Source organism: Triticum urartu, chromosome 5 (genome assembly GCF_003073215.2).
Source record: "Triticum urartu cultivar G1812 chromosome 5, Tu2.1, whole genome shotgun sequence".
In the NCBI taxonomy this organism is placed as follows: domain Eukaryota; kingdom Viridiplantae; phylum Streptophyta; class Magnoliopsida; order Poales; family Poaceae; genus Triticum; species Triticum urartu.
This window is the reverse complement of record NC_053026.1, coordinates 362,774,878-362,788,357: the sequence shown is the minus strand read 5'-3', so window position 1 is coordinate 362,788,357 and position 13,480 is coordinate 362,774,878. Positions and strand designations below refer to the sequence as shown.

Genomic DNA, 13,480 nt, shown 5'->3' with positions numbered 1-13,480 from the left:
TCCTCCCACAAATTTAGGCGCTGGAGGCTCTCCCAAACCCCCCTCCCGTGGCATGTCAACCTTCTTCGCGGACACATGGACACCTTTTTTGCGAATACACAATGCTTGTGTATTTTTTTCATTAATAGAAGAAGTTGAAGTGAGAACATATGAGGGAGGGGGTACATCGGATGGCACAACCAAAGGTTGCATAAACATGGTGCCCAGAGCAGACAAACATGGGATGCTAGTCCCAAATAGAAGCTACAACACAACACTAAACTACCCTATCTAAGAGAAATGACCCTAACCAAGACGATGGCCCGAAACTCAAAATCCAATAGCAAACACGCTACGAGCAAGCAAGATGATGCCTCTAGGAAGGGGAACGACGCGATGATGTTGTCATTGTTCGGTCCAAGGAACTGGACCTGGGGTTTCCCTCGGTGCTTGAGTAGGGGAACGGAGAAAACGTTGTGGCAGCGTCTCCTGAAAGGGGATGACACCCGCAGGTGTCGCCGCTGCCAGCATCAGCAAACGAGTAGGGATTTCGCCCTGGCCTATGTTGGAACAATCCCAATGATGTCGTGACATGATCCAAAGACGAGAACATGTCATAAGATGGGGCCGCTATCGCCGGAAGGGGAGCTATGCCCAACGCTGAAGTGGCAACGGGAGCCACCGGAAGCGCGAGCATTGGATCTAGCGAATGAGGGGCAATGGAAGGTGTGGCGGTCGGGGTTGGAGAGGCCTCCTTTTGGATCTTCATGACCTTCTCCATCCTTATGTTCGTTGGCTTTCTCTGCCCATTGTGATCCCTTGTCACAGTCAACCCCACACGTCGCCGTGTTGTTACTTGCCGTCTTGCGCGCATGAACCGGGACAAGATGCGCTAGCTCATCTTCTCCACGAGACTTAAGGGCCTGAGAATCCGGAGGCCTCCGATCCCATCTCGAGATTTGTTGCTTGCTGTATAGGCATTTTGAACACCATTATACCGCTTACAAATATTTTTACTTTTATACACACTATTTGTGGTCTTCTCGCCAAGAGTGTCATGAGCAGGCATGGCATATGCTTTATGAATTTGTGTTGGAAGGATGAGGATGAGCCTGGCCTTGTTGCTTAATCAGATGATTGCTCGCATGGAGACTGGAACGCCTTGTTTTTTCTCTCAGCTTTTTCTACCCGCAAAAAAATAGCTTTTTCTACCAGAGTAGCGGGTGCTGGCACACAAGTGAACGAGACTTGCACCAAGTAGAAAAGAACCCGACCAGTCTGCTAACCAGAACATTAAACAAGAGTGATTTTTGTCACTGGGTAGGCATTTTGAATAGATAGATTGTGCCACTTCAGGCAAACCTAGAAATGGCTAGCATAATGAAAATAAAACTGAACGCTGAATCATACGGGTTCAGCCCCAGCCCTCTTGGTCAGGCAGCGTAGCTAGGGGTGAAAAGTGGTAGCGGATAATCCAAAATATCCGATATTCGTATTCAAGAAAATGCCTATTCGTATCCGAAACATCCGCATCCGAACCAAAATGGAAATGGAAATTATCCGTATCCGAATTTATTAAACAAATAAAAAATAAAATATGGTAGGAGATTTTGACACAAATATGGATATGGAAGTGGATATATCCGTATCCGAATAAGATTATGGGAAGTAATTTTTAAAATTCTAGGCCCAATATTCCAATTATCCAACATAAAAGCCAAATAAGTGGTCAAATTTTACTCTTTATATGATTAAACTGATAAATTATTATGCATTACAATAGTATTTATACATAAACCTATTTATCATTGACTTATTGTATGTCACAAGTTGATTATTTTAGGTCACATAGCTATCGACTAATTTACTTAAGCAATATGTTGATATTATTCGTATCCGTTTCGAATCAAGAAAATATCCGATATGTATCCGTATTCGAATAATATCCGAGCCGCATCCGTATCCGATAATATCCGTATTCGGATTCGTATTCGTTTTGAAAATATGAAAATGGAAGTGGTAAGAGCACTATTCGATCCGCATCCGATCCGTTTCCACCCCTAAGCGTAGCCAGCCAAGTAGCTGCAGCAACTTACAATAATCAGCGCTTTTTTTAAACAAGGCAAAAGATTTGCCATTTTCATTGATTAAGGAGGAAGGTTTTAGACAAATAGCAGCAAAACAGGGAACAAAGAATTACTTTCGCGGTATTACAATACTCAAGTGAGTGGCGCCTGCCAAAGCCCAAAGATGGGCCTTCTCTTTGATCTTCACGACGACCATCAAGGTAGTAGCCGCGGTGTTGCGAAAGACCCTCGCATTGCGCTCTTTCCAAATCTCCCAAGACATTAACATGAACAAGGAGGCGATTGCCTTTCTCTGATTTCTACGCTCAATCACATTTTTAATCCACCATTCTCTAACCGAAACCTCAAATCTCCAGCTCCTCACCACATCATCATGTAGGCCAATCCACGCAGCAACCTGTACCCAAACACATTAGGAGAACCTGCACTAGAAGAGAATATGCGCCGCGGTTTCTTGGGAGAATCAGCGCTTTTTAGGGCATGTACAATGGGAGCAGCACCACACCACTATCCCAACGTTTCACGTAGATAAAAGTAACTAAAGCCATTGTTTAATTCTACCTTGGTCCAACGGAAGCAGCGATATTGTCCTCAGGGTTGGCAGCCTTTTTCTATTCACCATAGAGTAGGCTTGTCCTGTTAAAGTTAGCACGGTGATGTCCAACCCTTCCTCATTGGCAACGTCTGCACTTTTGTCAAGGGAGAGCCGGCCTCTTATGCAGGATCCTATCTATCTCTGCAAGTTACACCTTTTGCTAAGCTCAGCTATCCGAACCAACGTGGTGTGCTGGAGTATTTGTCCATGCTGGAGCATTGACTATGCCCTACTACTGCCATTTAGGGCATGACCAATGCATAGCCTCAAGGTGATGCCTCAGTACGATCGGATAACAGAAAAAATAGGTTCGGATGGGGAAGCAGGATCCTCTTCAGGAGGCGGGTGCTTAGAGAGAAAAAGTGTGGTCCGGTGCATAAAGTTGAAAAAGTTAAAATGAAGAGGAGGGATGCATGTGTAATAAGAGTCACTTTCTATTCTTTGATGAGGCCCACTAGTAATAGCTTGCATTGGGGAGAAAAAAATCAACACATATGCCTTAAATTAATTTTTGTCATGAAGCCTCTGTATCCATATGTCATCATTGTACATGCCCTGAGGGCATGTACAACGGTGGCAGTACCAAACGGTAGCCTCATGTATGCATGTGTATAAAGTTGCGTGGAGCAGCTATGTATGGGAGCATGGAACCAACGGAAGCAGCAACGCCCTGGGGCCACTCACCAGCTTTTCATGTTCTTTTCTTTCCCTCAAATGAGCTCAACCCTCTCTGACCCATCATCTCTCTCTCCTCAGTTTCTTTGCTTTATTGATGAAGCGCCTACCTCCTCTGCAAGAGGTCGTTCGGGTCTGCAGGCAGTAGTCTTTTTAACTCGATTCTCCACGCCAGATGATTCTCCAACGTGGACAGGCGGAGCAGCTGTCCAGCGTGGAGCGTTGGCCATGCCCTTAGAGGATTGCCACAAGTAAAACGTCACCGCAAAAACTGTTTGACCAGGTAGGAGACCATCGGTTATGACAGCGTTTTCTGTTTTTGAAAGATTACTTTATAATTTGTTTTTGAAAGATTACAGCGGTTTCTGTTTCAGCCTTGTCAAGCGATCTGACAGACCAAGGACAAGGAACGAGGGATCAGCGCCTATACAGCTTTGCGTGCTGCTCAGTCGTGAAGCGTGGAGACAAAAAAGAAATCCTCGCTTTTCACCACAGCTTTGGCTGCCAGGTGCCAGCCTACCAGACTGGAAACTGCATTCCTGACCACCAGAAAGCGCCTGTGCCAAGTACTAGAACAAACGCTACGGTCGTCGAACAGCAGCGCTCGCATGCTCTCCGCCTCCCCTTGTTACCGTGGCATCTTCACGAGGGTAGACACCCTCAACTGCTCTGTCCTGTCCACCTTTGCTTTTTGGTCAGCCTCTGCAGCACGGAGACAGCAGATCATTTGCTTTTGCTCAGCTTTGGCTTGCACAGCAGCTTACGGTGCTGGCTAGGAAAAGTGACGATATCCCAAACTTACACCAAGTACGAAACCGTCTCCCTTTTTTTTAGGAAGAGACCGTAGAACAATTATATTTTATATTAATAAATGAAACCGTCTCCCTTTGGTTCCCAAGTACTCCCTCTGTTTCGAATTACTTGTTTTGGATTTGTCTAGATACGGATGCATCTAGACTATCCGTATCTAGACAAATCTAAGACAAGTACTCCCTCCGTTCCGAATTACTTGTCTTAGATTTGTCTAGATACGGATGTATCTAGCACTAAAATGAGTCTAGATACGGATTAAAGACAAGTAATTTAGAATGGAGGGAGTAATTCGGAACGGAGGGAGTAGTAGTACTCTTCCCAACGTTGGGAAAAAAACTGGAGTAGTACTTTGTGATCTGCAGTTTGCTACAGTCTTCTTCCCAACGTTGAAGGCTTGGAGTTTCAGAACCATTTTTGCAGGGGTTCTATCTGTATGATTTCACTTCTAAGTTAGTAATTTATGATCTGCTGTTTGCTACAGACTAGATGTACGCAAAAGATGAGCTACACAAATGTGATCAGGAGCAGCATTGCAAATTTGAAACTAACCTACAATTTCCAACTACCTAGTTTTAGACTTTAGTTTGAAGACTTGGGCCTGTCCCTACGCATACGAATATGGTCAAATCTGGCTGTGGGTACATGACACAAAAATGGTCAAAGGTGAGATAAATATTGCACGCATGCAACACGTACGAGAATATCAAGGATGCTCAGATGGCAGTTTTGAGAATATCATCAGGTCCAAAAGACACTTAGATAAATTACATATATAGGAGCTGGCGACATTGCTTAGATGGTCTAATAAATAAGGTAACAGGAGCGCTTCTTCGTCCTTGCGCTGAGTGAAGCTGCAGATGGCATCAGTGAGCCTAGGGGTGATATGATCTGAGCTGACTTCAAACAAAAACTGTGCTGATTCCACATCTCGGAAGTCAGGAACCTGGTTCACATAAATTGCAGATATAAGCCACACAAATTTGCTGGGGATCGAACCATTATCATGCCATGAACATATTGGAAGGCGGTAGATCAGATAAAAGCTAAACTGATAAGCAAAAAAGAAATTTAAGATTATGTAGATGGTGCAATAAAACTGAAACATGCATGAGTGTTCAACTTTTTCGATAAAAGATTATCAGAAATAGTTTTCGGAGAGTTTGCGTGATTTCAGATGAACTGAAAAATGCTGAGACTTCTTACAGAAAATGCTGAGTATTGCGAAAAGAGTATTTGAGTCAATTGGTCTGTTTGTTAAACTGAAAAAAACATATTATTTCGTTCTAAAAAAACCATATTGCCAGTATATCGCTATGCAGAACATTAAACCATATTACCAGTACAACTAAACAGCATTTAATAATTTCAAGCAATCAAAAATTGAAAAGATAAGGTACTTCCATGAGAAAAACAATTTAAGCGCTAATGAGATGATGAACAACATTAATTGAAGCACAGGTATTTTTAAAGAATAGCCGGAGTTAACAATCATGTTGCAACCATAAAACATGATAGGTTGTATAACTCTCAACGATTGGCAGATTTCATACACATGAATCCAAAATGTGCAAGGTGATCAGTGAATAATTTATTCCCAGGTACAACACTTATAACACGGAAGATTTTATTTGTTGGCGCAGATAAAACACAAGATAAAATGTCCAATTCCAAACATTGAACAGAGCATATCAAATTCATAAAATTCCAATTTATGTAACAGACTTTACCTTTAATCACTGCTCTTTTCAAAATTATATAGTAACAGCTTAAAAAATGATACAGTAAGCAACCCAGCATTTTGCAATTCTAGAGATAGCCTGTAAGCAAATTAAGTACAGTAGCTAGCATGAAACAAGAACAAGTTGTCTGCCCGGGGTAACATGAGTAACTAAAATGAACTGAAGATTTAACCAAACTCCATCACCATAATTGGTCCCATAATAGTGAATGCTTTGAAATGCAAAATGTGACCGATCGGGATAGGGATGAAAACATGTGTATAGTACTGCAGTGTAGCGATAAACTATGAGCCAGATAGAGGAAGAAAGTACAGTATGCAATTAGGGCTTCTACCACTAGCATATATCTCAAACCTAGAGGAATTTAGACAAAAATTATGACTGCAAATTCTAAAACAGAAATTTTGACCACGAGCATATAGGAGTATCTCATTCTCATACCTAGAGGAATGATTGCTGCACATTCATTAATTACCACTTTGAGCACTGTGACTTCTATCAACTTAGAACAAATGGACACATATGTGCTACCAAGTACCAACGCATACACATGAACATGCAACAAACAATTCAAGGCACACCACATAGGAAAATGATCTGGAGAATTAAGCACAAGGTCAAGCCACATCCGTTGGGTAGTAGGGAAGAAGGTTTTACCAATCATCAGAAAGTCAGTTGTCTGGAGCGAGGAAGGCAGGCGGCCACGCGAGGAAGTAGGCGCACATCGGGTGGCCGTACTCCTTGCCATGTTTGGTGTGCATGCGCTCGATCTTGGCGGTGTCCAGATGTAAGGAGTAGCGCCCATACCCCATCGTTCTGATGAACAGCTTGCCGGTACGCCCCGCGTCCATGTCGCTGAGCCAAACACTGAAGATCCTGAGGCACTTGTCCTTGGGCAGGCCCGGCACCGTGTCGTACACCTTGGTGAGATTCATCTCCCTCTCCAGATACCACCCATCGTCGCTCCACCTGGTCTCCCCACGCACCCACACCCGCAGCAGCTGGTCCTCCACGGTCGCGATGCACAGCCGCCCGTCGTCCGGCGTCTCCCCGATGCGGAACTTGCCGAACCTGGGCATCTCCTTCGGCGCCAGCAGGTAAGAGAAGTGCAGTGTGGAAGGGTCCAGCGAGAGCACGCGGCCGGAGTTGCAGATGTGCCAGTAGAGCTTCCCGGCGGCGTGCACGCAGCGCGACTCGAACCACCAGGGGTCGAAGCTGACCTCCACCTCCGTGGCCCGCGGGAGCGCGCGCCAGCGGCACTGGCCGTCGTCGACGGACGCGACCCAGGCGCGGGGGTGCCCGCCGTCGATGGAGATGCAGACGACCTCGAAGCAGAGCTTGCTCGGGTGCGCGCGGGAGAGAAGCCCGGAGCCGACGTAGTGCCTGCAGCTGCGCCAGCGCTGGTCGTCGGGCACCGTGTCGCGCGGCGGCGGCGGGAGGAGCACGCGGCGGCGGGTGGCCGGGTCGATGACGAGGAGGCGTGGGAGGATCCCCTTGGGAAGCGACGCGAGCGGTTCGAGAAGCAGCAGGCCTTGGTGGCAGTCGTGGAGCACGAAGCGGGAGGCCTCCGGAGCGAAGTCGAGGGAGAGGTTCGGTGCGGAGGCGTCGAGGGGAGCGAAGACGGCGGGGGCCTCGATGACGATGTCCTTGGATGCCGAGTGCAGGGGCGGCGGCAAACCGGTGGCGGTGGGGTGGAAGAAGTGGCCGAGGAGAGGAGCGGTGCGGGGGAGGCAGCGTGCGGCGACGCGGCGCCAGCGGTGGCAGGCGAGGGCGGCACGGAGAAGGTCGGCGAGGGAGAGGCGACGGAGAATGTTGCGGAGGCTGTCCACGGGGAGGACATCGACCGCCTTCTGCTGCGGCGGCGGAGGGAGGGTGGTGGACGATCCGGCCATGGCCATGGTTTGTACCTAGTGAGAGGCCAGGTGTCTTCGGCTTGGCTTATAGTGAAAGGACGGAGGCAGGTAGTACGTTTGGTTTGGACCAGGCTTTGGCAAGGAAAAGCAGCAGAGAGTCGCGTTTACCACCACACCGCTCGCCTTTTTCTTTTTGAACTCACCACATCAGTCACCATGGGTGAACTCTTTTGGAAATATGAAATTCGAAATGGTCTGCTTAATTTCTTCGAAACCTTTTTGTTGCGGGGAAATTCCTTTGATACCTAATAATAAAGGAAAATGCTATCTAGGAAATGTCAGCTCTTTAGACATTCCGAGCGAACTACCTGATGGCCGTTGTATCAAAAACACAAATCTTGATGCACTATCGGTAGAAAAAACCACCTGTTCTCTAGGAACGTGCCCGGCACTGACACGCTTGCGTCCACTGTCTACAAACACTGGCGGCCCCTCGCATTGTCCCATTTTCCCCCTTCGTTGACTTGCCGAGAGCGAGTGAGATTGTAGAGCACACAAGGAGATGGTTTTGACGATGGCAACCTCTCTCGACAACTGCGACAGGACCGTGCCCGTCGCTCGTGCTGCCGGACACCATTCGGGCTTCCGAGCTAGCTAGGGGCTCCTCCTCGCCGCATCCGATGAGGTCGGCGAGAGGTCTTAACGGCGGCGGCGGCAGACGTCGACGACCCCCCCCCCCCCCCCAAGCCAGGGGCCGGGGCGACTTCTCCGCGGCCGGTAGAGGCTCTCACCCGACGACGCATGCCTCCCCGAGAGTGCATCACCCCAAGTGTCGTAGACTGGCCCTCGCCGCCGGCCGACAAGGGCATTGTCGCGATCTTGAAGCAACACATACTCACGATGCTAGAGGAGGCACGGTTGCGATAGTGGCTCAAGCGTGCGGAGGCACAGTGGCGCCTTCCGCTCTGGCTACACACATCACCACCTACGCCACTGAGGATGGCGCATTTCCACTGCCTCCGTGGTTGGCCTCTGCGAAGAAGAAGACATGCGTGGGGTTACAGCAAGGCGACACGCACGGGGGAGGGGAGGGCACTGGGAGGCGGCAATTGATTGGGGGGATTCGAGGCGAGGTATAGGCTGGAGACAGGGCTAATGCCATGGAGCTCATGAAGGTTGAACCCCCCCCCCTCTTCTTCTCCCTGCTCCCTAATGACCCACAAGTATAAGGAATCAATCGTAGTCCTTCCGACAAGTAAGAGTGTCAAACCCAACAAGGGGCAGAAGGAATTGATAAGTGCTTTTCAGATTATATTCTCTGCAGGTGCGGTAAGGCAATTTTGACAGATATTGCTATGGACAAGCCAGAAGTAATTCTTATAGTGATTAAAACGTTCTGGAGGACACTCATGAGTTTCGTTTAGTTACTTTCACCATGATTCATTGACTCGCATTCATTGCTTTGATAAGTTGTCATGTGTGGAGCTAGTGTGTTGTTCTTACTTGAACAAATAACCTACTTATGATTACCCTCCCTCTTGCAAGCATCCACAACTACAAGAGAAGAATTAAGATAAATCTAACCGTAGTATGAAACATAATCCAGTCCCTTACGAAACGGCTCATAAATTAGGGTATAGCTTTCTGCATTCCCTCAAGCCATCATCTACAATCCCACAATGATTTCCCCTAGGCCCAAACATGGCGAAGTGCCATGCAGTCGACGTTCACACGACACCACTAGAGGAAGAACAACATAACACATGATCGAAACATTGAACAAAAACCAATTTCACATGATTACAGATATGTCTTCAACACATCTATAATTTTTTATTGTTTCATGTTATTATATTATCATTTTTGCATGCTTTATATAGGATATTTTATATTATTTTTATGGACTAGCCTATTAACTTAGTGCGCAGTGTCAGTTTCTGTTTTTACCCATTTTCTTTGTTTCACAGAAAAACCAAACCAAACAAAGTCAAAACATGATGAAACTTCACGTTGATTTTTTCTGGACTATGAGAGACACTAGAAGCTTCGAGGAGAGACCAAGAGATATACGAGGGGGCGACGAGATCACACGGTGCGCCTTGTAGGAGGGGCGTCCCATCAACACTTGTGGGGCCCGTGAGGCTCCGTTGGACCTAATTCCTGGGCTATAATTCCCTAATATTCCAAAAAAGATGGAGCGAGGCCCGAAACAATTTTTCCGCTGGCTCAAGGCTCTGTTCTTCCGCGATCCCATCTGGAGGCCTTTTCCGGTACTCCGCCGAAGAGGGGAACCATTGGGGAGGCTATCTTCATCGCCTTTTCTACCTCCATGCTGATGTGTGAGCATTTCCTACAAGACCTACGGGTCCATAGAAGTAGCTAGATGGCTTTCTCTGTCTCTTTTGATCTCCAATGCAATTATCTCCTTTGAGATCTATTCGATGTAATTCTTTTGGTGTGTTTGTTGTGATCTGATGAATTTGTGGATTTATGATTAGACTATTCATTGAAAATATTTGAGCCTTGTGAGATTTAATTTATGTGTGATTTTATAGCTATGTATGCTTTTTGATCTATGAGTCTTCTTTGGCCAATTGGATGAGTAGATCTTCAGAGGGAGTGGATTCAATCTTGGGGCTAGTCTTACCCAGTGGCAGAAAGGGCAAGGCACGTATTGTATTGTTACTACTAAGGATAAAACAACAGGGTTTGAACATATTGCTTGGTCTTACTTTGTCTGCATTATGTCATCTTGCTTAATGCGTTACTCCGTTTGTATGAACTTAATACTTTTAGATGCATGCTGGATAACAGTCATGAGGTGGAGTAATAGTAGTAGGTGTTAGTAAGTTTAACGGTCTACTTGTCATGAACGTCATGCCTATATATGAATTATGCCATGAAGAACTACAATCATAATTATGTGCAATTCTGTCAATTGTCCAACAGTAATTTGTTTACCCACCGATCCTATCCTTATGAGAGAGATGCCTCTAGTGAACCTATAGCCCTCGGCTCCATTTTCATGGGTGTTTTTATGTGCAATGAGGCGTTATATCCACCCCTTCAAATTTGGTAAGCTTACCATGCCAATGCTACACATCATCCTAAACATGACACTACATACTAAAATAACACGATTAGAACAAAATTGCATGATTTGAAGGCAACATACTCAGAGTAATTGGGGCAACTGACGTAAACACTTAGCTCTATAATATCAGGATATTAATTAGGGAAGGTAACATGTTTTAAGACAACAAGGGCATCACATGCGCAACATAACATCAGAGCTTTTGTCCTCTAGACAAAATATATACATTTCAACGACAAACACTACTTACACTACTATTTAGATAGCGTGGAAGCAATTCTGGCCGCATAGCCCCAGGTATGCCAAGCATAGGGCTTAGTAGTGGATGTGACATTGCCATAGATATTTACCTTGAAGCCCCCGCCCGTCAGCTTAAAGACGAGGACTTCCTCCTACTTCACGTGGTGCTTCTGCCAGCACTCACTCTAGTTTCGAAACAACAACACCTGGTCACCAAACTCGGACACCTGCACCCATTCCTCACACCACCGGCAGGAGGCCACTGATATGCAATGGGAAGGCGTATCTCGAGCCAGTTCTTGAGGGGCTTTTGGAAAGCCATCAAGACGACAAACATGGCCATGTCGTCCATATCCATATGGACATAGAACCGACATGTACCGTTCTCTCGGCATGTGGCCCAGATTGGGTCAGTGGACATGATGGCGCAGAGGCGATACCGCCGCCTCCCTCCTCCCCGGCAATTTAGGCTTAATGCCCATGGGTTGAGCGGAGCACATCCTGGAAGCCAGGCGATGAATGGCAGCCACCCCCTCCCATGACGTGTCACTTGGTCTTCATCACCTTGTCTATTAAGCATACATTGGTGATTATCATTGCACAATAAATCAAGGAAGTGCACAACTCAAGGAGAAATCATTGACATGCAAAGACATAGGAAGTGCATAAGTGAAGCATAATCCTGGACATTGTGCATTGGCATGATCTAACACAAAAGTCATTGCATAATCATGGACATGCAAATACATAGGTTGCACAAAAGCGAATCATAAGCATGGACATTGCACGTTGACACGATCTAACAAAAAAGGCATTGCACAACTATGGACGTGCAAAGACATCGGTAGTTCAGAATAAGATTAAGCATGGACATCGCACATTGGCATGATCTAACACAAAGGCATTGCACAATCATGGACATGCAAAGACATCGTTAATTCAAAATTGAAGCATAAGCATGGGCATTGCACATTGGCGAGATATAAGACAAAGCAGTGAGGATAACCATTGACATGCACATTAGCGAGATCTAAGACAAAGCAGTGCACAATCTAGCATAACCATTGACATGCACATTGGCATGATCTAAGACAAAGCAGTGCACAATCTAGCAATGTGCATGTACAATCCAAATTGACATACACATTGTCTGCCACAAATTTGTTATGTGTACAATCTAATCGAGTCATGCTAATCAAATGCACGTATATGAAATACTCTAACTGCGTACCGAATCCCCTAGGAACTAAGCATTCCGCTTGAGGTGGACATGAAAGCATCGTAAATCGGCCTAAAACACCCTAACCGCATATCCAATCCCCTCTTCTATCCTCCAATCAAAGTTTACGAACTAATGTAACTTCTTGTAGATAGAAAAACTTACAGTGGCCGCATGCGATAGAGGTGTTGATGCCAGAGCCGAAGAAGAAGACCCCAACGCTCCAGCTGCGGGAGCCGTGGCGGGTGTCAGAATCCCTGCCTCCAAAGCTAGGAATTTCTTGGCACCCTCATTGGAACTCTATACAGCCGCAAATGATGTCCCCGCCGCCACACCCGCACACTCACAGGCAGTCCTCAAGGTACCAGCCATTGATGGGTGCTCAATACATGCCGAGCGCGGCTTGGTGAAGATGGGAAAAGAAGACTTGAGCCTCCTCTCCATATCCCCCGATTTGAGGCTCCTTGCCTCAATGCCGGCGAGCCATCAGAGGTGAGCACTAGTGTAGGGGACAAGGATTCAAGTAGTAAGATGGTCGAGCAAAGCCGGCCTTCAATGGCAAAGAAGGGGTGGTGAAATAATAGGGGTTTGAATGGTGAGTGGAGTTATGACCGAAGCATCCCGTCTCTCGTGCTTCCAACGCATGTAACCGCGTGCAACGATGCATCCCCTGGAAACATGTGAATTCCTCTCCCAGCCCAGAGATGCTTTAAGAACCATGCGAGTCATGAATTCAGTGCATCCTAGCTAACCAAACGTCTATTTTGGCATCGTCAGGGCCTGCATGGAAAGAATGCCAACAACCAAACACATCCTCGTACTATCTAAATTCAAGATCCAACTATCCAAACACATCCTTGTACTATCCAAATTCAAGATTCAAGTATCACTACTTTTTCCGAATATGTGTGTATGCATGTTGTCCTATTTTTGCAGGTTATGGCAATTCACCATGTAATCTTTATTTTTACCTTTTCCAGGTCATTGCTTGGAACTTAGATACTTGGTTTGCTTTAATAAATGGTTGTGTGCATCATACAATCCATAGGCCGGTGGTACTCCTCCTTAAAAAAGGATTCAACTATCGCTAGATACGTAAATAAAAGCTTTGACAATCATCGACCCACAATGGCCAAATCTGCAAAATACCAAGGCAAGAAGGAACAATACAGAAGTCGAAATGCGA

General features: G+C 46.2%; 1 protein-coding gene across 1 annotated transcript; it reads right to left on the bottom strand.

Annotated features, from left to right (window-relative positions):
• Positions 1–4,773: 4,773 nt before the first annotated feature.
• LOC125556005 lies at positions 4,774–7,877 on the bottom strand. The gene is made up of 2 exons (XM_048718809.1): positions 6,546–7,877; positions 4,774–5,092 (listed from the first exon to the last, which is right to left on the bottom strand). The coding sequence occupies exon 1, from the start codon at positions 7,784–7,786 to the stop codon at positions 6,560–6,562; it is 1,227 nt and encodes a 408-aa protein (XP_048574766.1). The 5' UTR covers positions 7,787–7,877; the 3' UTR covers positions 4,774–5,092; positions 6,546–6,559.
• Between the last annotated feature and the right edge of the window lie 5,603 nt (positions 7,878–13,480).